At 40.7% G+C, this 27,979-nt stretch overlaps 1 protein-coding gene and 1 long non-coding RNA gene across 6 annotated transcripts in view; one reads left to right on the forward strand and one right to left on the reverse strand.

The window, feature by feature from the left end:
• The window catches only part of LOC132399744 (ankyrin repeat domain-containing protein SOWAHA), an 89,683-nt gene extending 82,004 nt beyond the window's left edge, over positions 1 to 7,679 (reverse strand). For 4 of the 5 annotated variants that reach the window (XM_059980445.1, XM_059980447.1, XM_059980446.1 and 1 more), the window contains exon 1: positions 5,781 to 7,678. In XM_059980445.1, the coding sequence (XP_059836428.1) occupies positions 5,781 to 5,922 (142 nt within the window). In that variant the 5' untranslated portion in view covers positions 5,923 to 7,678. Of the gene's footprint in view, positions 1 to 5,780 lie in introns of all 5 variants that reach the window. The other variant, XM_059980448.1, reaches the window with a different exon arrangement.
• Positions 5,822 to 27,699, forward strand: LOC132399745 (uncharacterized). Its single transcript, XR_009514056.1, has 3 exons — positions 5,822 to 5,948; positions 19,635 to 19,798; positions 21,422 to 27,699. It is a non-coding gene; the product is annotated as an uncharacterized LOC132399745 (long non-coding RNA).
• The last annotated feature ends 280 nt before the right edge of the window (positions 27,700 to 27,979 follow it).

Here is a 27,979-nt window from a genome sequence, read left to right on the forward strand (position 1 = left end):
TGATAATCTCTAGTGCCTGTAGTAGCCTTGCAACCTCAGATTCAAATGTAAAATTCACCTCTGTTTACTGCAAATTTTATACGTTCACACTGTACATAATGGAATGTGCTTGCTAGTAGTGTATGCCCAGAACGAATGAGGTTTATAAATTATACTTGAGATTTTGCAGCAATGTTTCTGAAAGTTAGTGCAATTTTTTTTTAAGTCACATACTTATTGGTTAGCTGACTAACCACAATGTTTTGAAGCTGCAGAACAAAACCATTAAACTTACAAGGTTCTATTCTGCCTGACATGCTGCTGCACTTTATCACCTGAGAAGCCTTGGTCTTGTTAACTTCCGTGCAACTTTTCAGAACTACGTTCTATGCATTTACATTTTGGTTTCCATCAGAATGACAGCCCAGATAAGCAGAAAGCTGATGATATGGTTTACTCAAATGAAACCTAACAGCCTACCCCAGTGTAAACCTTCCAACCATTGTCTGGTAGGATCAATCTACGTGACCCATATGGATATGCTTAAAGCTCAGAGGGAAGGGCAGAAATACTTATCTGGTGGGCTTAGTGCGATTGATTGATTGAATTTGTGCATCCCTATATTTTACCTACCTACACCACACTTTTTCTGTAAGGTAACAATATATTCTGCATTCTGTTATTAATTTTCCTTTTGTACTACCCCATTGTATTTATGCTTAGAATGATCTGTCTGAACAGTCTGCCAAAACACTGCTTTTCACTGTATCTTGGTACATGTGGTAATGTTAAACCAATTACCAAATACTTACCCAGTATTAATATAAATCTTTGGGAAACATATAATAAGAAGTTAGCTAATCAGTTGGCAGCAAATGTAAAATCTAATTTATATTCTCAAAGTCCTTAAATGTTTTAATTGGAGTTGTACGGCACAGAAACAGGCTCGTTGGCCCACCCAGTCCACCACTGCATTGCTATACACTAAGCCCATTTTTAATCCAAATGCCACTTGAATGTAGTGATTATATCTGATTCCATTTCCTCTTTCAGCAGAATTTTTACTCTCATTTCAAACTCTTCAAGAAACATTCCCTTCAACCTCAATTTAAGTTCCTTCCTTTCACCTTAAAGCTAAGAATTCTTGATTTCGACACCTCAACCACATGGGAAAAATATTCTATGTACTCCATCTGTGCCTCTCATAATCTTGTAAACTTTTATCAGATCACCCATCAGCCTCCTTTTCTTCAATAAAATAAGACCAACCTCTCTAACCTCTCCCTATAATGAAAGTCCTCCAATCCAGGCAACATCTAAGTGTATTTCCTCTGCATCCTCTCCAACACCACACCTTCTTTTAGCATGACAACCAGCATTGCACAAAGTATTCCAAGAGCAGTGAAAAGTTGTAACATTATATCTGAACTTTTATATTGTATGCCTGGACCTACATAGACAACTATATAATGTATTTTTCACCACCTACCCACATTGTCACTTTCAGGGAACAAGGGACTTGAATCCTAAGGTCTCCCTTGTTCATCAATGTTTCTTAGCATCAATAGTGTACATGTCCTACATAAAATGCTGGAAGAACTCGGCAGAACTGGAGAAAAAATGCCAAGGAGTAGATTTGAAAGGTGGGGTGGGGTGGGGGGGGGGGGGGAGGGGTAAAAGAAACACCAGGCGAGAAGTGAAACTTGTAGGGGAACGGATGAAGCAAAGAGCTAGGAAATTGATTGGTGAAGGAGACAGAAGGCCATGGAAGAAAGAAGAAGGGGGGGGGGGGAGTGGAGGAGCACCAGAGGGAGGCAATGGGCGGGATAAGAGATAACATGAAAGAGGGATAAGGGGATGGGAAATGGTGAATGGGGGAGGGGGTGGAGGGTGGAGGCACAACCCCCTCTGGTGCTCCCCCACCCCTTTCTTCTATGGCCTTCTGTTTCTTTCACCAATCAACTTCCTAGCTCCTTGCTTCATTCCTCCCCCTCCAAGTTTAACTTCTCACCTGGTGTTTCTCTCTCCCCTATCCCCACCTTCAAATCTACTTGTTTTTCTCTCCAATCCTGCCGAAGGGTTTCGATCCGAAACGCTGACTGTACTTTTTTTTCCATAGATGCTGTCTGGCCTGCTGAGTTCTTCCAGTATTTTGTGTGTGTTGCTTGGATTTCCAGCATCTACAGATTTTCTTGTTTGTGTCTGTGTCCTACCTTATTTCATCTCAAAATGCATTACATTGCAATTGCTCAAATTAAATTCCATCTGCCAAAAAATCTGCCTATTCTCCAACTAATCCAGATTGTGCTGTAGCTTTGGACAATTTTTCTCACTATATCTAACACCATCAACTTCCATATCATCTGCAAGCTTAATCATTCTTCCTACAGTCAAATTCAAGTGATCAATATACATTACAAACAACAAGGATCCTAGCACTGATCCCTGTGGTACACTGCTGGTCAGGCTTCCAAACAGAAAAACAACTTTCTACAACTCTTTTATACCTCCTATCACCAATCCAATTTTTGATCTAATTAGCTGCCTTGTCCTACGTGCTTTAATATTTTAGATTATCATATTTTAGATTACTGTTAAATGCTTTACTAAAGTTCATACAGATAAGGCTACCAACCTGCTTCAATATTCTTGGGTTACCACCTTAAAAATTCAATTATTGAGAGAGGATTTCCTTTTTTCAAAGCCATGCCGACTCTCCATGGATCAACCCCTGCTTTTCCAAATTTACATTAATTGTGTTCCTTAGAATTTTCTCCAATAATTTCTATACCACTGATGCCAGGTTAATCAACCTGGCTTATCCCTGCTACGCTTTTTTTTGAAAAAAAAGGAACATTAGTTATCCTTCAGTCTTCTGGCTCCTCATCTACACCTAACAAAGTTGTAAAATACCTGTAAGAAACCCAGCTAGATTCTTCTTTCCTTTCAAAAGTATCCTGGGATAGAATTCATCTGGCTCTGAGGATTTATCAACCCTTATACATTCCATGTCATCTAAACAACTGCCCCCCCCCCACCACTACCCTACTTGAACTCATTATTTTCTATTTCTTTCTCCTTGGTGAATGCAGATGGGAAGTGTTCATTTACTCCTATGGTACCTATCAGGACTAACTTTTCCCCTGGCAACCCTCTTGCACCTGACATCCTTATAGAATAGCTTGGAGTTTTTCATAACTTTACTTGCCAAAGATATTTTATAGTCTTTCTTCTCTCCTACAGCTATATTCCTCATGGATTTTAGTAAGTTGTTTGATTAGGTTCCAGATGGTAAACTCATTCAGAAATTAAGGATGCATGTAACCCAAGGAAACTTGTATACATGTACTCAAAGTTGGCTTGCCCTCAGAAGGCAGAAGGTGGAAGTAGATAGAGCGTCTATTGTCTGTCGTGTGGTGACCAGTGGCGTTCCGTAGGGAACTGTTCTAGGACCTCTGCTCTTTGTGATTTTTATAAATGCCTTAAATGAAGAAGTGAGTAAGAAGTGAAGTGGGTTAGTAAGTTTGCAATGACATAAAAGTTAGTTATATTGTGGATCGTGTAGAAGATTATCATAAGTTACAACATAACGTTGATATGATGCAAAGCTGGGCTGAGAAGTGGTAGATGGAGTTCAATCTGGAGGGGTGTGAAGTAGTACACTTTAGAAGGTTGAACTTGAAGGCAGACTGCATGGTTACTGACAGGATTCGCAGCAGTGTAGAGGAAAAGGAGGATTTTGGGGACAATGCCCACAGATCCTTCAAAGTAGCCATGGAAGTTGATAGGGTGGTTAAGTAAGCATATGGTTTGCTTGGCTTTATTAGTTAGGGGATTGAGTGAAAGAAGCACAAGGTAATGTTGGAGCTCTATAAAACTCTGGTTACACATTTGAGATATTGTGTTCAATTTTGGGCGCCCTTTTTTTTGGAAGATGCGGTCCAGAGGCTTGCCAAGGTGTCCTATGAGGAAAGGTGAGTAAGCTAGGGATTTTGTCTTTTGACTGAAGGAGGACACGAGGTGACTTGATTGAGGTGTATAGATAAATAGAGTGGATAAACAGTGCCTTTATCCCAGGATGGCAATGGTTAATTGAATGCATAATTTTAAGATAATTGGAGGAAATTGTAGGGGGAACATCAGAGGTAGTTTTTGTTTGCAGAAAGTGCTAAGAATGTGGAATGCAATGCCAGGAATGATGGTGGAGACAGATACATTAGGGACATTTAATAAATTCTTACATAAGCACATTTTGTGAAGCCAAGTTTTGTGTATTTATTGTTTACTTTCTAAAAATGTATTTTAACTGGATTATGGGCCAAAATTAATTATGTTTTCCACATTAATCATAGCAAACAAAAAATGTATCTGAAAATACAAACCTTAATACAGTATGCCCAATTTTTTTGATACATCACTCCTAGACATTTTCACCATATACTAACATTTACACTATAAATAAATACAGGATATGCATTTCTGTGAAACACCTTCCAGCTATATCTCTTCCAAGAATGAGCAATGCTGCACTAATTCACTGGGAAGCAATAAATCTTGAGACTAACACTTTATTATAATAATCATCTTTTTAAAACTATCACAAAGACAGAAGATTATTTCATCCAAATAGGTCTAAGTACAGATCTCAGTACTTGCAGTTCTTTCCCTGATCAAATCTCAACATATTTCTTTTTAATTCATGCAATAGCGTACATAAGTTTTAGACTTTGGGCTTAAAGAATTAACATCTTTTTTTTTCTCTAATTTTTCATCACACTCCTTTCTCAGATATCCAAGTGCAATTCTGCCACCCACTCAAAAATCCACTTCACACTGCATGTCCAACATGCATTAATGAGAAGTGATTTTTCCAGCTAAATACTGAAAAAAAAAGTGGTGGTGTTTTTGATTCTAGTGCAAGAATATATTTGTACTTCTACAATGTTACTTCATTCCATCATTGATTCTACTGGTTACCTGCAGCCTTGTCTATTTGAAAGACCTCCTAGCCAGTCTCCCAAGTTCCACTACGGAAGGCCATTTCACCGGTAACCTCAATCAACATTGAGATTTTTTTTTAAATAAACAATTTTTTAAAAATCTGATCTGCTCTAAACTTAATAAAACATCTCTCTTAACCAAAACTTCCGATTATTTGTCTCCAAGATTTCTATATGACTCCGTTATAAAATTTGTCTGATAAACATCTTGGGACATTAAACGCATTATAATCAAAATCACTATACGAATACAACCTGTTAAATGTCAGAAGACACCATCCCTACAAATCTAAGTATGGACCGCAATCAAATCGTAGGCAATGGACAGTCGTCGCAACTACAAAACACTACATTGAAGCCAAGCAAACTAAAATAAAATCTAAACCGAATTGGTCATCACAACCTGAAAATACATTCACCCTCGGCAGTGTTACCCGCCCAGTGGCCAAGTCCTTCTCTCCCAACAGGCAACATTACAGGTATACCGGTGAGCTGAACGCAAGGGTTCCCTTTCAGATCTCTAACGATGAATAGCAATGCTTTCAGAGGTACATAATGACAGCCGAGCCAGTATTTTTTTAATTTGCACATGGTGCCACACACCATGCACCGTGTCTTACACGCCAATTCCTATCCCGCACTTAACTCTGGCGCCTCCAAAGACCACCCTCGCCCAACGTGATAGGAGTAGTCCAGGACGCTCCGGCATTGATTGACACTCCGCTTGACCACTCATGCAGCCAATAGCCCTGACGTACACGGTATAAATACCCCAGGTGTGAGGTGGTATACAGTACTCACATTTTTGCTGCGGATCGGGGGCATTGATAAACCCTTTATACCGCTGCACTAGCTCCTTGTTCTTCACGCGGCCACCATTCCTCACCAAGAAATCGACCAGGGCGTCTTCTCGCAGCTCCTCGACGGGCTCGCACCCGGCCATAGCTGCTGGGAGGCGACGAGCCGAAGGTAACGGACCAGACGCGAACCTCCGCCGCGCGCCGCCCGCGTCGTGCTTCAAATTCCAGCCGACTGACTCACCGCGCAGGCGCAGCCTGCAGCCGCGCCTCCCCAAGGCGCCTGCGCAATAGCACTCTGGTCTGCTACCTCTTCAGTTCTCGGTTTGCTGCTGTCCTGCTTCAGGGACTCAAATAAAAACTTAAGACAAACCAAGATAATACTGAATAGCTTGCATTAGATTAGGAATGTACGACTAAAAATATGCTTTGAGTTAATTATGATACACAGGAAGAGCAAAATTCCAGTAAGATGGTGGCGCGTTCAGACGCAGCAGCCACTTGGGAGCTAACCAAAGGCGATTTTGTCTCTTTACGATCACAGGACAACGTTGAACATTAACAACTTAGGGTATTGCAGGAGTACTCCATCTGCGAGCTGCTCTTTGGCGGAGGAACTGAAGGAACTGGACTTGGCAGTAGCATGATCTGTGCTTACATCAGAGGTGTTGGAGGAGTCTGTGTGAGGGTGGTGGGCAATCCTAACAGTGAGGGATTGTCTTAGTCACTTTTCTGGTGATTGCAACACCCTTTGGACAATGTTAATGCTTCAAGGCTGATTCACTGATTTATTGGCAGACAACATGGGTGAACAGTGGCAAAACTGTGTGGCCTCAGTCATAGCAAGGACTAGGTCTCAAGCAAGTGTCTGTTTACAGTTGCCCAGGAGAAGAAAAGTCAAGAGTCAATGTGCTCCACTGGAGGTGGTGTGGTGCAGTATCCAAGCTGGAGTTGGTGTTGCCCCCAGTGTTTGCCTGGCAGAAGACAAACTTGTATTTGACTGCAGACTGCTGCAACATTTATTGACTCAGGGCATTGGTCTATGTTTTACTGATCTCTTTTGTGCTTGCTGTCCTTTATAACCATATAACAATTACAGCATGGAAACAGGCCATCTCGGCCCTTCTAGTCTGTGCCAAATGCTTATTCTCACGTAAGCATTATGTGTCTTGTGCTGTGTGTGACTGTCGGTACCGTATTTTGCACCCTGGAATAATGCTGTTTTGTTTGGCTGTATTCATGTATTTTTGAATGACATTAACCTTGAACTGGAGCGGGATTGGGTGTGAACTGTTACTGCCTTGCACAGAATGACATTGCATTTGGTGCACAAAGGTGGTGTGACGTCTAACTGCAAATGATTGTCTTGGACAGTTCACTTGCAATCACAGACCCTGTTGAACATTGATCATGTAAAACAATGCAAGTCTATTTCCAGATGGTGGGGAAGCTGCATTCATTGCCTCAGTCATAGCAAGGGCTAGGGCTTAAGCCATGAGCTTGCCTGTTGCAGCAGTCCAGGAGAGAAGAAGCTGGAGGTGATGTAGAGCAGTGTCTATGCTGCATTGGGGGCTGACCTCTTCCATCAGTGCTGCCCTACAGTGTTCGACTGGTGGAGTGACAAGTTGGAGTGCATGTGTACATTTGTCTATAGACTGCTGGGATCAGCAAGAAGAAGCAGTTAACACCCATGAACCATTAATTTAGAGATCATGTCACTCAGGGACTTGGGCTATATTTTTTTAGTGTGACTTTATTTTACTGGTGTCAAATATGTTCTTTCTTCTGTACAGTATACAGTTGGTACTGTGTTTTGCGTGTTGGCCCTGGAAGAACGCTGTTTCATTTGGCTGTATTAGTGTATGGTTGAATGCCAATTGAACTTGAACAAAAAATAAATGATGGAAACAAACTTTAGAAGCAAATACTTAGCTAACATCTGTGTTCGGGGGGGGGGGAATAAAAGATTAAGATTAACTCTAGTTATGAAGTTCTTTGGTATTATCCAGAATTTTAAAATGGAGGAAGAGCATTTAGGATGATATTTGGAACCATTAGCCTGCATTGAGAGTACACAGAAGGCTCCTGAAAGTAGTGCAAAGAGCTCACCATTTGTCGTCTAATTGTAGCATTTCCACATTTACTGGGGCATTAAAAGGATGCAAAAAAAACTTCAAGATGTAGACAAACTAAATGTGTGGTTAACAACATGGTAGATAAAGAAGTGTGACACTGTCCACTTTAATCTTAAAACACTTCCTAATTTGGCACTAAGACAAAACCAGCACCAAGGGGAGTTTTGCTTTGCTGCTATCCGGCTAAAACTTGCTACTTCGCTTAAAGCAACTCAAGTGGAGTTCTCAGACCAACCTCTGATAACACTTCCTGTCTGAGTGCCATTCTTCTTGTGTCAACCAATAATAGCCTCTTTTGTCTGTGCAGTGAGTGCTACAGTTCTCAAAAAGAAGCAAAGGTGACTTGGCAATAATGCTGTAAATGAGAATATGGAGAAGCTAAACATCAGAATCAGGTTTATTATCACTGGCATGTTGTGAAATTTGTAAGTGGCAGCAGTACACTGCAGTACATAAAACTAATTTGCATTAAGGAGGGTATATTAAAATATTAAGTAGGGCAAAAAGAGAGAAAATACTGAAGAAGTGTTCATGGATTCAATGCCCATTCAGAAATCTGATGGCAGAGGGGAAGAAGTTGTTTCTGAATTGTTGACTTTGTCCCTTCAGGTTTCTGTACCTCCACCCTGATAATAGCAATGAAACCAGGGCATGTCCTGGGTATTGGGGGTCCTTAATGGTGGATGCACTTTTTTTTTTGGCACTGCTCCTTGAAAATATCCTGGATGCTGGGAAGGCTAGTGCCCATAATGGTGCTGACTGAGTCTATAACTTTTTGTGGCTTACCCTGCCCCTCCCCCTCCCCCAAAACCAGATGGTGATGCAAACAGTTAGGATGCTCTCCACATTACATCTGTAAAAAATTTGTGAATGTCTAGTGACATACCAAATCTCAAACTCCTAATAAAATACAACCACTGATGCCTTCTTTGTAGTTGCATCGATATGTTGGGCCCAGGATAGATCCTTGGAGATGATGTCACTCAGGAACTTGAAATTTGCTTATTTTGATACCTCACTGAGGGGGGGGGGTGTATTTCCCCCCCCCCCCCATTTCTGAATTCCACAATCAATTCTTTGGTATTGCATTGAGTGCAAGGTTGTTGCTGTGACACCACTCAACTAGTAATTTTATTCTCCCTTTCAAAGCATGCCATAAAAGTTGAGCTCATCTAGGAGTGAAGCGCCACTGCCATTCATGATGTTAGGTTTCACTTTGTAGGAAGTAATGGCCCCGCCAGAGTTGATGTGTATCTGATTCCACCTCTAATCTTAATCAGAGTTGTTATGTGGTGAGATCGTCTGCTGCTTATCAAACATGATATGCTGTACGAGCAGTGATGGCATTAGTTTACAGTAAACATAACAAGGCCTTTATAAAAAGTAATGATTAATCAATTCACCTGGCCTCTGTAAACAGAAATAGTTGCAATGTTACACCAATAATTGACTCTACCCCGGTAGTTATGGCAGTCTTCAAGTGAACCACTTGGCCATTATTTGTATTCATTGAGCACTAGTCTTGAACAAGGCCATGTAGGCCATCTTGTGCAGTCCTAATCTGTGCCTGTTGACTTCAGTCAGACTTTGTTTTGGACTAGCAAGGAGATGGCCTGTTCTGCTTTTTTTTAATGCCCCGGATGTTCATTGTATACGTTTTCGGAATTGAGGAAAGATATGCTTCAAAGGGGTAGGTCTTTGGATGAGTTAGCTGTAAGTTCATTGGCAAATTTAGATAGTATACTCAGCTTGTGCATATGAAATTATTAAACATCAGTATTTAAAATACCCATTTGTTTTTCTGCACCATAGGATGGAAAGATGAAAACAAAAGCTTCATAACATGTTGAATCTTAAAGTAACCTTATTTGGAATTTTGTAGAGCGAACTGAAATGGTTTAGAAATGTATGCGATCCTGAAATTTTAATTGAAGATTATGACTCTACAGTAATTTATTGGACTGATGTCAAAGATGTGGGGTGATAGTCTGGAGTTCCAAAACTGAGTTTTGTTGTCACTGTTTAATCCTCTTTGCTTATGTGTACAATATAAACAATGTTAGTGGTCATCTTTTAGCTACATCCAAATAATCACAATAACTAATTGTTCCTACTACATGGCAATACCTTGATTCACCACGACATCAGATAGTTACTCTTAAACTCATTATCCACTTGGCTTTTCAGCACATCTTATTTTGGACTCAAATTTGTTTAAAGCTGCTTCTATCTTAATTTTGTGTGTGTGTAAATAAAAATATATCACCATCACTCATGTGATCAATTACTCTATTGGCAAACAGACCTTCAAATGCTATAGATTTGGGAATTCCTTCCTGAGACCACTTCTGCTCTATTTTTCAGGTGGTACTCCTTAAAATGTGTCTTTGGCTAAGGTTTTGGTGAATTACATTAATATGTCATTATAGCTTGGTGGCAATGCAGTTATGAATCTCTTTGACTGATCTTGTTGAATTAACATCTGCCTTTAACTGAGTCCAATCTACATTCAGTGGCCATGTTATGAGGTACCTCCTGTACCTAATAAATTGGCCACTGAGTGTCTGTTTGTTGTCTTCCTGCTGTAGCTCATCCACATCCGGGTTCGATGTGTTGTGCACTTAGAGATATTCTTCTGCACAATGTTCTTGAAAAATATAGCTATTTGAGTTATGGTTGCCTTCCTGTCAGTTTTAACCCATCTGGCCTTTCCCCTCTGACCTCTCATTAACAAGGCATTTTCACCCACAAGCAGTGAAATTGGACACATCAAACATAAGGAAGGAAACAGTTTCATTTGCAAACTTAGCCACAAAAACATCAATTCTGTTATCCAGATCATTAATGCATAATGTGAAAAGTAGCAGACCCACTGCTGACCCCTGTGAAACAATACTGGTCATCAGTAGCTGACCGGAAAAGCCCCAGTTATTCCATTCTTTACCTTCTGCCAGCCAGCCAATCTTCTGTCAGAACTAGTGTCTTTCATTTAATACCATAGGCTCTTGTTTAGTAATCTCATGCACTGCACCTTGTCAAAAGTCTTCTGAAAATCCAAGTAAACAACATGCATTGGCTCTCCTTTGCTATCCTGCCTGTTATCATTTGTTAGGCAAGGTTTCCCCCTTAACGAAGCCACGCTGACTGTGGCCTCCAAGTACCCTAAAAACTCCTCTAATAATGGACTAACATCTTGCAACCACTGCATTCAGGCTAACTCACCTATAATTTCCTGTCTTTTGCATTGCAGCCTTCTTCAAGAGGAGTATAATTTGAATGGGAGATGCCACCCCAGCACCATATTTGTACCTACCTTATTTCAGTGAGGGACAGGTGGTTGAGTGTGTCACTGAGGAAGAAGGGGGTTTTTCACTGTTGCTCACATCCCAAAACTAGATGATTATCTCAATCACAAAGGGGTTTTCTGGATTTGGTATTCTGCTGTCACATTTACTGAGATATGGTGAACAACTGGCCTTGCATTCTGTCCAAACAGAATGCAAATCATTAAACAATGAATTGAGGTAGAACAATGTAAAATAATAACAATGTAGAATGAACTGTAACAGATACAGAGGAAGTAGAGCACAGGTGATTAATGCTTGGTATGTCAACTGCTCAGCACGGTTGTTCAGTTGCCGTATTAAGTTGTTGTATATCCAGATGGGATGTTTTCTACAGTGCATCAATAAAATTGGTAAGAGTCAACGAGGAAATGTCAATTTTCAAATTCCTTTAGCTTAAAGTTCACATTTGTCATTCAACTGTATATACCGTATGTACGTCACCAAAGAAAACAATTTCCCCTGACCAAGCTGCACAATACGGTACATGTAACTCAAACACAATACAAAGTACTACTACCAGAGATGAATTAACAAATAATAACATGTATGCTGACAGATTGATATTTAGAATGAGGTGCATTATGACATGTTTTAAAAAAAAAAAAGGGCAACTGGTGCTTCATATGCGAAGACCTGGGTTGTGGCAGGAAGTTTGTCACTCAGCCTGGTGGAAGAAGCTGTTTTGCATCCTAATAACCCTTGTCCAGATTGCACATAGAGGTGTTGTTGAGTCCTGAATGTGTAGGATCATCAGCGCATTTTGAAAAGTGATTCTCATGCATCTGGAAAGGGCACTGACTATGTACTCATTCTCAGGGAAATGGAACTCTACAGAACGATTGATCAGAGAAATGTATCTTGAGGTACCCTAGCTCTTCACACCAGCTTACAGACCTACCACAGGTGGGTGTGTGAGCAGTGATGCATGAAGAACCAAGCAAGTATCAGAATTATCAAAACTGCTTAGGTTCCTAAAACTGAGATTCTGGCACAGTCGGGGCTTTACTTTGGAGAGTATCTTGGCTCCTGATACATGGATCTATGCCTTGATTAATTTGTAATTGATCTCCCCCAAATTGTGCTAGATTTTTATCTGCATGTTATGGGCATGCCCGGGGTGATGGGGACCTTAATGATGGATGCTGACTTTTTGAGGCATCAGCTTTTGAAGATGTCCTTGATGTTGATGAGGTTAGTGCCCATGATGGGGCTGGCTGAGTTTGCAACTTTTCTTTCCTGCTTCAGTGCAGTGGTCCCTTATACTAGATTGTTATGCAACCAGTTAGAACGCTCTCCATGGTACACATGTAGAGGTTTGTGAAAGTCTTTGATACCAAGTCTTCTCACTCTTACTGAAATTTAGCTGATGTTGTACTTTCTTTGTAATTGCATTAACATGTTGGGCCCAGGATAGATCTTCAGAGATGTTGATACCCATGAACTTAAAATTGCTCACCCTTTCCACTGCTGACGTCTTGATGAGGACTGGTATGTGTTTCCTCAACTTTCCCTTCCTGAAATCCATAATCAAAACTAGTGACATTGAGTGCAAGTTTGTTGCAACACCACTCAACCAGCTGATCTATCTCACACCTGTACGCCTCCTCGTCGCCATCTGAAGTTCTGCTGGCAATAGTTGTCATCAGCAAATTTATAGATAGCATATGAGCTGTGCCTAGCCATATATCCTGGTTGTAGGGAGAGCAGAGCACTGGGCTAAGCATGCATCCTTGAGGTGTGCTAGTGTTGATATTCAGTGAAGGGATCTTGTGTCTGATCTGTACTGACTGTCTCCAAATGAGGAAGTTAAGGATCCAGTTGCAAAAGAAGGTACAGAGACTCAGGTTTTGGAGCTTGTTGATTAGCCCTGAGGGTGCGATTGTGTTGAACACTGAGTTGTAATCAATAAACAGCAGCCTGATGTAGGTATTGCTATTGTCTGGGTGATCCAATGCCGTGCAGAGCCAGTGAAATTGTGTTTGCTGTAGACCTATTTGGCAATTGCAGTGGGTCTAAGAGGTCATTCCTTGGGTAAGAGTTGATTCTGGCCATGATCAACCTCTGAAAGCACATCACAATAGATGTGAGTGCACCTGGATGTTAGTCATTGATAGATAGATAGATACTTTATTCATCCCCAAGGGGAAATTCAACATTTTTCCAGTGTCCCATACACTTATTGTAGCAAAACTAATTACATACAGTATTTAACTCAGTATAAATATGATATGCATCTAAAATCAACCTCCCAAAAAGCATTAATAAATAGCTTTTAAAAAGTTCTTAAATAGTTTACTAAAGTGCATTGAGTGGTAACTTAAAGGCACTAGAGAAGTCCAGGAATGTAATCCTCACAGCACCACTGACCCTGTCCAGGTGAGAGAGGGATTTGTGCAGCAAGTACGTGATAGCATCCTCCACTCCCACCTTCTCCTGATACGCAAACTGAAGAGGATCCCGGGCATGCCTGGTTTGTGGCCTCAGATTCTGTATTATCAGCCGCTCCATGGTCTTCATCATGTGCGACGTCAAAGCAACAGGTCTGAAGTCATTCATCTCCCTTGGTTGTGGTTTCTTCGGTAACGGTTTCTTGTGGTTGTGGTTTCTTGAGATAGCTCACCTTGCTCTTGGTTGTGCTTGGTATGATTGTCGGGCTTTTGAAACAGGTGGGAGCCTCCAACTGAAACAGAGATTGAACCCTCACTAAGAAAACTCAGCACTGCATTCCAGAACCCAAGACTCATTACGCAAAAATAAGACACTGATGGCACTTCTAGTTTTTGTGTAAATTATGGACATTCCATGTCTTCTAGTTCATGTTTCCTCTGTCAAAGGACATCAGAGCCACTGTTCCCTGTCTATTCTGACTGCTGCCTATATTTTGGTTTTAAATACAGAAAATTGTAAAATCACGCAATAACTCAGCAGAAAGCAAAACAGACTATTTCAGGTTGAAGGCCTCCTTGATTTGAGATAACTGTCTATCTGCATTGCTGCCTGGTCTGCTGAGTAGTTTCCAGCAGTTTTGGTTTCTAATGCAGATTTCTAGCATAGAACCATAGAGCCATAGAACATTACAGCACAGAAACAGGCCTTTTGGCCCTTCTTGGCTGTGCCGAACTATTTTTCTGCCGAGTCCCACTGACCTGCACCAGGGCCATATCCCTCCATATACCTCTCATCCACGTACCTGTCTTAAGTTTCTCTTAAATGTCAAGAGTGAGCCTGCATTCACCACTTTATCTGGCAGCTCATTCCACACTCCCACCACTCTCTGCGTGAAGAAGCCCCCCCCCCCCAAAATTCTCTTTAAACTTTTCCCCCTTCATCCATGACCTCTGTTTTTTTTTCTCCCCTGGCCTCAGTGGAAAAAATCTGCAGGATTCTTTCATTTTCACATCATAAATCCATTGTTCTGTACTGTATGCTGTACAAAGCTCAGCATCCTAGTATTCTTTTCAACAGCATTCTCAAAATGCCCTACCACTTTGTGTGTGGGGTGGGGGTGTGGAAATCATTGATATGCCTTCTGTACCTATGTTTTAGCATTCCTTTTAGAATTGTGTCCACTGTTTCTATTCTTTCATCTCATGCTTCCTGCCAAAATATAACATTTCACATTTTTAGCATTAAATCTATCCATTATCTATTCACCCATTCCACTAGCCCATCTATCTATCTTGAAATGTATCGATATTCTCTGCACTGTTTACTGTGCCCCCATGCTTGTGTCATCTGCAGAATTCAGAAACCATGCAGTGAATTATTATACATCTCTTTCCTGTGCACTTTCCTCCAGGTGAAGCTACTATTTTCTGTAAAATAGCTTACCTTCCAAAAATTCAAAACACCGCTTTCAAGAAAGTTGAGAAATAGATAGAATAATCAAATCTTAACTTCCTGCAAGAATTATTTTTGAGTTGAGTTAGAAAATTTTCTTTCCATGAGTCATTAAACAGGTCATATTACCTTGTCTTAAGACCCTGGATATAAATTATTTCCAGAATATAAAGAGAAGAAAGGCTTGCATTTATAGTAATCTGATCATCCCAAAGTGCTTAATAGAAAATTAGATTTATTACATGCAGAGAACTTCTTTAACATTGGATTTTTCCAGTTCTCCAACTTTCTCAGCTCTGAAAACTGTCTAGTTTGTTCACCTCCTCAGCTTGTCTTCATAAGCATAAAGCTTTGGTGGAAGGAGACTTATGGGAATCATTAACAAGGCCATGGACCTACTGTGTTGTATGATTAGAAGTGCTGTAAAGTATGCGTAGAAGTCCCAGGGAAATAATAGTGCAGTCACTTAAGTAGAATATGGTGTTCTCTTTAAGGGGTTATTCCCCTATGCCTGTGCATATCATGCCTGTGCATGACAATGTTTACTGTAGGAAGGCTGAACAGGCATGGTCCTTGACAGATGAGGGTTGAGTTCAATGGCCTAGATTGCTGTAGCTTTCCTCTGTTTTTCCTGCTGTTGTGATGCCTCATCTTGGTTGGATTGCTTTTGGTCTAGAACCTTCCTTTGACCATGGATGGCCCTACCAGGAGCTAAGTTCCAGACTACATCAGTCTTGGAATCTCAGGAACTGATAAGCCTCTCCTCCATGACAAGGTGACGATCTTCGGAGAAATTGCAGGGAATATAACAGAATTGAAGAGGTGCGGGAAGTTACCAAGTCATTAGGATATAAAATTTTGAAAACATTGATTCCTTCTGTTTGATTAAAGATAATTTGAAGGTAAAAAAATCTGATGCTGTATTAAAATTGAAAATTGTGAATCCCCAACTTAACATCACCTCTTTTTACAAAGATGTGCACATAAACTTGTACTAGGCAGGCAAAAAAAAATGCACATTGGATGTTGGCTCCTTTCACTGATGTCATTGTGAAGGCTCTAGGAAACACTTTTTCATGTTGTTAATCTAGTGCCAAACAATGCAGGAAGCAGAATGTCAGTAAAACATTAGATGATTTTGTAATGGAGGGCTGCATGGAAACATTAGCACAGTTGTTTGCCAATGTTTATAAAAGTTTTCTAGCAGACCATGGTCCAAAGACTCTACACAATGCCAAAAGTCTTGCTTTCAGGATTGAAGCTGGGAACTTGGCTTAGGCTCAAAAGCTTTGTGATACCTGTACAATTAAGCATTTTAAAGGGGTACTGTCATTAAGAGCTTTTGGCTTGTAATACTCCTTTTTAGCTTTGGCAACCTATTTGAGCGAATCAGTGATTCAAAATGCATTAGAGAACAGAATCCTGGCAGCTAGGTTCATAAATCCTCAGGGATTGTGCTGTAATTTCCAAGAATTAAATATTAATCTCTTGAGAACTGCTGTGATCAATGCAGGAGAGTTAAAAGCCCATAGGAATGGCATTGGCACTAGCAATGTGAATTAGCCTGTTGAAGCCACTAGAGTATGCATGGGGAATATATACTTACACCCTTGTTACTATTGACTACAATGGTCAGCTGGCACTAATTAAAGTCCCCAGTTAAGAATGCCTGATTTCTAGACCGACTGTACATATGAGTGTGCATCTGGGAGACTGGTGGGATGGATTTTCTGGTTCTGTTGGGTAGGAACAGGGTATTTCCAAACAAGGGAAAATCTGCAGATGCTGGAAATCCAAGCAACACACAAAATGTTGGAGGAATTTGGCAGGCCAGGCAGCATCTATGGATAAAAGTACAGTCAACATTTCAGGCTGAAAACCTTCGGCAGGACTGGGGGTGGGGGGGGGGGTGGGCGGGCGGAGAAAACAGCTTGTGTTAAATGCTTTTAAACCACTAGGTTGAGTGGGATCCGGGATCAGCTTTGATGGAATGGCAGAGCAGACTTGATTGGCTGAATGGCCTAATTCTTCTATGTCTTATGATCTTGTGGTCTTGGGTTCAGGAACAGTTATTGCCCCTCAACCACCAGGCTCTTGAACCAAAGCATCACTCAACTTCACTTGTCCCATCAATGACTTGTTCCCACAAACTATGGGCTAACTTTCAAGGAATCTTCATCTTTTTCTCTACTTGCTGTTTGTTATGTTTTTTTCTTTTTTTGCTTGGTTTGCTGTCTTTAAGACATGGATTGTTTGCCCATCCTGTTGGGTGCGGTCTTTCAATGATTCTGTGGTCGCTTGAATTTACTGCGTATACCTGCAAGAAAAAGAATATCAGGGTTATATATGGTGTACCTGGATGATAATTTACTTTGAACTTATAGTAGTATTACAAGAACTTTTGAGTCCATTATTGAAGAAGAGATGTGCTGTCATTAGAGAGGGACCAGAGCAGGTTCATGAGAATGATCCCAGGATTGAAAAGGTTAATGAGTATTTGATGGCTGTGAGCCTGTATTTGTTGGAGTTTAAAATCTGAATCATAATCTGGCTTAATATCATTGGCATATGTCATGAAATTTGTTCTTCTGTGGCAGCAGTACTTTGCAAAACACAAAAACTAAATGACAATAAGAAATATGAAACATTAAATTTGTAGTACAAAAAGAGAACTAATAGATAGTGAGGTAGTGTACATGAGTTCATTGCCCATTCAGGAATCTGATGGCAGAGAGGAAGAAGGGGTGTGATAGATCCTAGGTACTGGGGCCCTTAATGATGGATGCTGTCCTCAATACTGGGGAGGTTCATGGCTATGGAGTTGACTGAGTTGGTAACTTTTAAGCTGTTTTTTTTTTCAATCCTGTGTAGTGGCCCTTCTATATACCAGACGGTGATACAACCAGTGGGAACACTGTCCACAGTATATCTGTAGACATTTGCTAGAGTCTTTGGTGATATACCAATCTCCTCAAACTCCTAATTAAATATAGCCACTGTCCTGTCTTTTTTGTAATTGCATCAGTGAGTTGGGCCCAGGACAAATCTTCAGAAATGTTGACTTCCAGGAACATTAAATTGCTCAGCTTTCACATTGACTGGTATGTGTTTCCTTGACTTCATCTTCCACAATCAATTCCTTGAATGATGAGTGTAGGGTTGTTATTGCAACACCGCTCAGCCAGCTGATCTGTCGCACTCCTGTACACCTTGTCACCATTTGAAATTCTGGCAACAATAGTTGTGTCATTGGCTTATAGAAGATGTTTGAGCTGTGCCTGGCCCACAATCGTAGTTGTAGAGAGAGCAGAGCAGTGGGGAATGTTGATTGTTGGTGAGGAGGAGATGTTATTTCCAATCTGGAAGACTATAGCCTCCCAATGAGGAAGTCAAGGATCCATCTGCAGTGGGAGGTACAGAGGCCCAGGTTTTGGAACTTGTTGATTTATACTGGTGTTGAATGTTGGGCTGTAATCAATAAACAGTAGGCTAATGTAGATAATCCAAGACCAAGTGGGGAGCTAGTGAGAGTGCATCAACTGTGGACCTATTGTGATGATAAGCAGTTTGCAGCAGGTACAGGTCCTTGCTTAAGCAGGAGCTCATTCTGGCCATGATCAGCCTCTCAAAACACTTTATCACAGTAGATGTGAATGCAACCGGGCAACAGTCATTGAGGCAGCTTTTGCATTGGTATGATGGTCACCCGTTTGAAACAAGTTGGAACATCTGAGTACAGCAGTGAGAGCTTGAAGATGTCCCTGAACACACCTGCCAGTTGGTTGGCACAGATTTTCAGTACCCTACTAGGTACACCAACAGGGCCTGATGTCTTTAGAAGAATGAGGGGGGAGGAATCTCATTGAAACCTATTGAATATTGAGAAGCTTAGATAGCGTGGACATGGCAAGGATGTTTCCTTGATATTACAGCCTCAAAATGTGTCCCTTTAGGAATTTTTTTTTTTGCCAGATGTTGATGAGACCGTGGAACTTACTGCCTCAGATGGCTGTGGAGGCCAAGTCATTGAGTATGTTTAAAGCAGAGGTTGATAGGTTCTTGATTAGTAAGGGCATCAAAGGTTAAGGGGAAAAGTCAGATGAATGGGGTTGAGAGGGATAATAAATCAGCCATGCTGAAATGGCAGAGCAGACTTAATGGGCCGAATGGCCTATTTCTGCTCCTCTGTCTTACGATCTCTCATCAACCACTACCCTTCACAGATCCCTGAGCCGTAACAACTGGGTTGGGTTGAGCCAAGTAGAGCTGGAGGGCCAAGCAGCTCGTCCACTCACATTGTTTTGCTTATTTCTGGCTTATGACCAGTTCTCTGGAATCTAACTCCATTGTAACCTTGGAATTGCCTATGTCCTACTTGATGCTTAAATGGCTAGGAACAACTGTACCTGGACAGATATAATGAAATCTCGAACAACACTGCTCAAGGGAAATGTGCATTATGGCTGTAAATGGCATGTTTAGAAAAATCTGTACAGCCCATTTGTGGAATAAAACTGTCTTTTCCATATTGCTCAGGCTCTACACGAGATATTGCTAAGGGAGGTGCATCGGAGGAGGGACCCTATTTGGGATGGGAGAAGTCATGAAGGGAAACTGCTAAGTCTTAATGGGAGAAGGGCACACAGGAGTTCAACATCAGGAATCTAATGCTAAGGATGTGTTTCCATCATTGAAAGAAGGTAAATAACCTTGCATTGGTCATGGTTAGTGAACACATCCTCAAAGTTAGAAATATATTTATTATAGTATATACTGTATATGTCACTGTTTTTTACTTTGAGATCATTTCCTTCTGAGTATTTATAAGAAAAATAAATACAATAAAATTTATGAAAACTCAATATTCCTCTTTATGCTTCTCATTAAATGAACTATTACCATCACTGCTCCATCTGATTCACCCTAAATGTGCCTAACACCAATCTACCAAGCAGATTTCTGAAATCTTTAATCCTTTTCACTCCATGAGCATAGGGCCTCAACAAAAGTCCTCCACTTCCTGTGATCTCTAGCAGATGTTTCTGCAGTCTCCCAGGTTTGGCCGGTGGCTTTCAGTTCATCCAAAAGCCTATGCCTCCAGGTTTGCTTTGGGCAACCTCTTCTTCTCTTCCCTTGTGGATTCCATTCGAGTGATTGTCAAGTGACATTCGACTGGCTCTTCTTCAAGGTGTGGCTGACCCATCTCCACTTCCTCCTCCTTATCTGAAATACCATGGGCTCTTGGTTTGCTCTCTTCCATAGGTCTAGGTTTGACACCCTGTCGTACCACTTGAGGTGGAGGATCTGCCGGAGGCATTTGTTGAGAAAGGTATGTAACCCCCTGGGTCACCTCAGGCTCGCTCAGCTCATTTCATCTAGGGGGAGCAGCCTTCGGCCCCGCCAAACTTTGTAATCAGCTGGTGTGGATGCTGTGTGATGTCCCCGCCTCGCCCAAAAACAGACAGTACACCATAAGCGATTAAATGAGTACAATTTATAAAGGTTACTATAACTAAGTGATTAATAACGATACAGTATATATGAAGAGAAAAAAAATAAAGAAAAGGCGCCAAACTTATCAAAGTCCAAACCACTTCGTGCACAACCGTTGGAGCTCAATTTCTGAAGTCTTCTGGCCACCATTCGATCCCCTCCGAACTCCTCGACTCGCAGCTCAGGTACCTCCGAGTGGTCAACCAAGCACATCTAGCTTCATCCCCCCTCCTCGGAGTACCTCCCGGCTTCGGACCCCCCGATCCTCGCCCAGCTTACAGCATTGCGTCGTCTCTCTCGACCCCCTCGTGCCGATCTGCCCAAAAGCCCGTCAACAAAAGCTTACAGACTCAGAAGAAAGAACATTAATCCCCATTTGGTTTACAAAGGAATACCATTCTCATTATCAGTAAATTAGCATTCCTGCTAGTTAACAAAAAGAAGAAACCCTCTTTACAGGTAGATTTGTGAAATAACCCAGTTTTATTTTCTTAAAAGTACTCCAACATTATTAACCACATCAATTATTGTGGCATTCATTGCCAAATTTATGATATTCATTACCCCAGTTGGCTGTAGAGGCACAGTCATTGTGTATATTTAAAATGGAGGTTGATGGGTGTCAAAGGTAATGGAAAGAAGACAGGAGAATGGGGTTAAGAGAGAATAAATCAGCCATGATGGAGCAGATGTGTTGGGCCAAGTGGCCTAATTCTGCTCCTACACCTTATGGTCTTACAATTTTCCACAAATTCCCAGGTAACCAAACATTGTAAACATGCCACTGGTGAACTTATGAACTTACTAGTATGCTTTTCTCTTTCCTGCAGGAGGAGGTGAAATACCAACACAGGATAGATCAGAAGTCAAGGCAGGGTCAAGAACACTTGCTTCACTCTTAGCCATCTGCTCAAAAACCAAAACTGACCCTTGAAGATAAAAGAACAATCTTCATGTGATGAATCATTAGATGTGATTGCGCTGGAGGACTGCGGATCTCCAGTGGCACCAAGTACTGCTCTGGGTGCTCAAATAGGGGCTTTGGAGTTTGATGTGCATGTACTCTGTCCAATTTACAACTTTAAGTGCAAGGTTGTGAAGACATTATAAATAAGCCTGATTTGGCTTTGACCTGACTTTTCTGCTTGTTAGCTGCTCTTGATAATTGTCGTGCTCAAGGTCAAAATCCTAGACATTTTCTCCTTTCAGCAGCCCATGGTGCTGGGAATAATTACTGTGCTAAAAAAAAATTGAAGCAGCTCTCTTTTGCAATACTTAATTTATTTTGCAGTGCACTGCTGCCACAAAGCAACAAATTTTATCCATATATCAGTGATATTAAACCTGATTTTGACAATGTGTCCAATAGATTCACTACCTTGTGGGTGCAGAAATTTCTTCTCATCAGAGCACCAAATGGCCTTGCCCTTTATGTGGATAAGTAACCCCTGGTTCTGAGATGCCTTAACCAGGGGAAATGTCACACCTGCATGTACCCTGTCAGCCCTGTAAGAATTTTGATTTCTTTGTCTCAAGGCCAACTGCCACAGTTAATCAACTAACAGCCCAAATCAGGAATCACTCATGGGATTTTCCTGATTTGTGAGGTTCAGTGAATTTGTCAGTGATACACAAAATCTGATAACAAAACAAAAATGGAGCATAGTTTGAAAGTGAATACTTGTGGTGCTCCTTTATCCCTTGAATTCTGACAGCAGACTACTGTTTTATGTAGCTGGGGCTTTTAACATACATTTACAAGCATAACAGCTTTTCTGATTATTTTCAATTCAGTACATCACATCATTGCTTAAATAACCACACTCTCTATAATCTTCTGCATCCCTAGTCCTCCAAATGTGATAGATACGATCCTATGTTTTGTTTGTATAATCGGTCTTTTATTATGTGCTATTTTAATAGCACCTAGCCATCTCCACACATCTGTCACTTCAAGTCGTTGAATCTGACATCTGTTCTAGGTTGATGTGGTCAGAATTAAAGCTAACTTCAATTAATTGTCAGTTGTGGCTAAATGGAGGTAGTCTTACTCGAGTTGTAAGGTCATGAGTTCAATCTACAGAGCCATAAAAAAAACACAGTATCTAGACCAAAAGCCTAAAACTTGTCAGGAATTCTGCAGTTTGGATGAAATGTTAAATTAAAATTCTATCACACACTTTAAAGAAGAATGTAGTTCCCTCTGACATGGCTGATAAATATCCCTCAAGCAACAGAATTAAAAGTAAATGATAAATGCTGGATCAAGTTCTAACGAAGTGTCTTGGCATGAAACATCTGTTTATTTCCCCTACTGATGCTGCTTGACTTGCTGAATTCCTCCAACAGACTGTGTTGCACAGAATTAAAATAGATTATCTGCTCAGTTTCCTATTCTACTTGCAGCACCCAGCTGCAATAATTTCCTACATTAAAACTCTTTAAATCTACTGGCTGTTACATATTTCCTTTATAAATACTTGTCTTCAATTGAGTCCAAGGATGCCCTGCAGAGCTATTTTCCAAATGAATAGAAGGACGTGGATTGAAATTGTTACCAGCACTTCTGTGTGTAGATCCCCTAGTGTAGAGGCTGCTGCGCATGAAAACTCCCATCAAAGGGCACACATATGCAGCTAGACTTTTAACTAAAGCCTGGATGAGTGTATATTACTCTCAGCCTAATCGTTCTTCATTAGCTTCCTGTATCTTTTAGATTTGATTTTAAAGTCCTCTTGTTTTTAAAGTGCTCAATGATCTGGGACTGGAGTAAATAACAGAATTGCTTTTGTTTAATAACCCTGCTCAAGCTCTCAGGTCTTCTTCTGTCAGTCTCTTAAATGTAAACTATCTCTCTCAAAAGATAATTGGCTGGTCAGTTTTTTTGAACAACGCTCCTAAATGGTGGAACTCAATACTTTAAACTAGAAGGGCTGCAGACTCAGATAACACTTAAATGCCAACACAAAACCTAATTATTTAACTTTGCTTTTAACTAACATCTTTTTGTCTTTTAGTTTCATGTTTGCGCTTTATCCCACTGTAAAGCACTTTGAACTTCATTGCTTGTATGAAAAATGCACATGAATCTCATGAACATATAGCTACAAGGGTTAACCTCTGAAATGAGGACTTTTCGGCTGAAAGAGTCTGATCCTTCTCGGATCACTATTGGAGGGTCTTCCAGGTAGGTACCTTCCCAGTTTCATTCTGAAGATTGCTGGCTGATGTCCTTGACATCTCCTGCCATATCATCTTTCCAAGCCAACTTGCCTGCCTGATCACTGTCTGGATACATCTTTTCTGGTCTGATAGTACTGAATCAGATTTGATTTCACTTACATACTGTGGGCTGTGAAATTTGTTTTGTGGCAGCATTACACTGAAGACACTATTAAAAAATATACTATGTATATCTGTATATACATATATAGTAATTTGTGTTACAAATCAGAATCAGGTTTACTATCACTGGCATGTGACATGAAATTTGTTAACAGCAGCAACAGTTCAATGCAATACATAATCTAGCAGAGAAAAAATAAAAATAATAACAAACAAGTAAATCAATTACATATTAAATAGATTAAAACATGCAAAAACAGAAATACTGTATATTTAAAAGTAAAAGTGAGGTGGTGTCCAAAGATTCAACGTCCATTTAGGGATTGGATGGCTGACAGGAAGAAGCTGTTCCTGAATTTCTGAGTGTGTGCCTTCAGGCTTCTGTACCTCCTACCTGATGGTATAGTATAGTGAGAAAAGGGCATGCCCTGGATGATGGAGGTCTTTAATAATGGACACTGCCTTTCTGAGACACATCTCCCTGAAGATGTCCTGGGTACTTTGTAGGTTAGTACCCAAGATGGAGCTGACTAGATTTACAACCTTCTGCAGCATCTTTCGGTCCTGTGCAGTGGCCCCTCCATACCAGACAGTGATGCAGCCTGTCAGAATGCTCTCCTTGGTACAACTATAGAAGTTTTTAAGTGTAGTTATTGACATGCCAAATCTCTTCAAACTCCTCATAAAGTATAACTGCTGTCTTGCCTTCTTTATAACTACACCAAAATGTTGGGACCAGGTTAGATCCTCAGATCTTGACACCCAGTAACTTAAACTGCTCACGCTCTCCACTTACAATCCCTCTGAGGATTGGTATGTGTTCCTTCATCTTAGCCTTCCTGAAGTCCACAATCAGCTCTTTTGTCTTACTGATGTTGAGTGCCACATTGTTGCTGTGACACCGCTCCACTAGGTGACATATTTTCACTCCTGTACACCCTCTCGTCACCACCTGAGATTCTACCAGCAATGGTTGTATAATCAGCAAATTTATAGATGATATTTGAGCTATGCCTAGCCACAGTCATGTGTATATAGAGAGTAGCTCTGCAGCTTTTTCCAATCCTCTCCCTTGGCCACCCCATACCAGTTGGTGATGTAACCTGTTAGAATGCTCACCAATGTACACCTGTAGAAATTTCCTGATCTTTGGTGACATACCAAGTCTCCTCAAACTGCTAATGAATCATTGCTGCTGTCGTGCCTTCTTTGCATCAATATGTTGGGCCCAGGATAGATCTTTAGAGCTGTTGACAGTCATTTGAGACTGCTCACCCTTTCCACTGCTGACCCCTTGATGAGGACTGATGTGTGTTCTTTCAACTTCCCCCTCTCTTCCTGAAGTCCACCACTAGTTCCTTGGTTGTACTGGTGTTGAGAGCAAGGTTGATGTTGTGACACCACTCAAAACTGAGGTTAACTTGCTTCCACTTTGTGTTCTTTATTTTTTCTAAAGTGACTAAAGAGCCCAGTGTGGGAACCGCAGACCCTTCCACAGATGGATTAGGTGATGACGATGCAAAAAGTGGATGGGTGATTTGTGGATGTTTCCTCTAAGGTGTCTGCATGTCTTTTGCTATTAGTGCACAAGGGTATTTCAACTGTGCACAAAAGGTTGTCACTCTCTACCTCGTTGGCATGTTAAGTATGTTTCATGATCATACACAACCACATTCCTTTTCTGTTTTCTGATGTGGACAGTTCACAATGTGGAGTTTGCAATGAGTTGTCTGCAGATTTTAGAACTTGTTTATACTGTTTTTATTGAAGAAATTATCGATTCATTGTTGAATTCTAAAGAAGCCAAAGGACATGCAGCATAAAAGAACTACTGGCTCATTTAAAGCATAATGACTTATTATACTTCCACTTAAGATTCAGTGTGACATTCTTGTCACTGGGCAAACAGTTGCACACCACAAGATCAATGTGCACACTGGTCATTACAAATTAGAGGGGACATTGTCTGTGAAGTGGCTTGTATCTCCTGTTTCTTATTCACTTTCTGTGTGTTTGCAGTGCTTGGCTTGAGGTTCTCAATACAATCCCAAATGCTCCTACTTTTTGAGCAATCATTTATCAGATATTCTAAAGAGTCGGTATGGATTTTGTCCTTCAAGGAAGTTTGAAGCTCTTTTCTACATATCCACCTGGTTTTCTCCTCCCACAACAGAGTTTGCAGTTGAAATTACTTTAGTCCAAGTGTGGTAAATCTGTGGAATTTGTTGCCACGAGCAGCTGAGGAGGCCAAGTCATTGGGTGCATTTAAGGCAGAGATTGGTTTATGATTAGCCAGGGCATCAAGGGGTGAGGGGAGTGGGAATGACTGGAAGAATTGGATCAGCCATGATTGAATGACAGAGCAAACTCGATGGCTGAATGGCATACTTCTGCTCCTATTTCGTATGGTCCATTTTGGAAGCCTGGTACAGCAGATTAATTAGCCTTGTAGTGTAGCCCTGTGCTGAGCATGTGGACCCTCACTGGTTCAATTGTACTTCCAAAGAATTTGAAAGACTTTACCTACAATGCCTTTGGAAGTCTGCTGTAGGTAAATGCAGTGCAACGGCCACCACTATCCAGTAAACCATGAGTTTTGCACTTGGTCAGGATTTTCACATACCATTTCCCTTAATCAACCAAAGGGCACGTTAGTACTTTGAAGCCAGTAGTGCATTTCACCATCAATGTCTTTTCACTAATTGTTGGCTCCAATGATCTAGGCCCACATTTTCTAGTATCTACATTTATTGTCAGAGAACAGTATGTTAATGTGTAACATGCTGTTGGTCTTGAATGTAAGACACTCGTAATCAAGCTTACAATGTCAGTCAAGTTTTGACACAATAATAAAAGCATTTACACATGCTTGAGAGGCTCCCCATCAATTTCATCCTGCCTCATAATTCTTCACCTTCTGCAATAGTGGGAGATTCTAGATAGAAGATGCATGATATCATGGCCTCTTGCACAGTTGAATATCTGGTTCTTGCCTCAAGAGTGTTCCCTTGGCTGATCAGGATTTGCCACAGTCCTTGTCTGGGTAGTCTTATTCCAAACTGGTATCCTTGCCTTGAAAACAAATTTAATCGGGGGATGAACTTATTTTAAAATCCTGTCACAGATTCACAGGGCTTTGACAGTGTTGGCTCCAGAACAGCAAATGTGCATCACTGTTTCCATTTTATTCACTGTTTCAACAGTGTTGCAACAAAAAAAGATGGGCATCTCTAGTGCAGGGGAGCCCTGCCATCGGCCTTTAGTGTTCTCGCATCTTGGAAGGAGTGTAGGTGCTGATAACTTACCTATGACTTACATTGGACTCTTGTGGATGCCAGCTAAAGGAGGAATCAGCTGAATTCCGGGTGTCTTGTGTTTTCAAAGCCTTCAAACTTTATAAATTGCTTAAACTCAATACCCATTACTGATGAAGGGTCTCAGCCCAAAATGTTGACTGTATATTCTCCTCCATCAATGCTGCCTAACCTGTTGCGTTCCTTCAGTATTTTGTGTTTGTTATCCATTACATAATTTCTCATAGTTTTGAAACAAACATTAAAGACACAATTTATAGATAACAGAAAATTAAGATTGCTTTCTTTCAGATCACATAATATATACTATGTATTAATATTTGAGTAGTATTGTAAATTGTTTGATTAAGCATTCTTTGTTTACATAATTCATTACAGGTTAAATGTCAGACATCATTATGCCACCACATCATGTGTACGTTCCACACTAAAGTAAAACAAAATAGACATATTTATCCCTGGATCCCATGTTTTTCTTTTGATTAGTTTTTTGATTTACAAAGCACAACAATGGTGATGAGGAGGCTTTAAATTAAACACAATGTCTTTCTATTTGTTAAAGCCAGCAAGCACATTTTGGTTTCTTTTTCTTGCGAGAGAGACATTTGGGTTTTTAAATAGTGTTGCTTCGCAAGGGGAGAGAAATGGTTAAGTTAAAAATTAAGGCAGAAAATGGACAAAATTCATGGATTCATAAACGTGAAGGCCAGGTGATTATTTTTTTAAAAA

This window comes from Hypanus sabinus, chromosome 9, assembly GCF_030144855.1.
Source record: "Hypanus sabinus isolate sHypSab1 chromosome 9, sHypSab1.hap1, whole genome shotgun sequence".
In the NCBI taxonomy this organism is placed as follows: domain Eukaryota; kingdom Metazoa; phylum Chordata; class Chondrichthyes; order Myliobatiformes; family Dasyatidae; genus Hypanus; species Hypanus sabinus.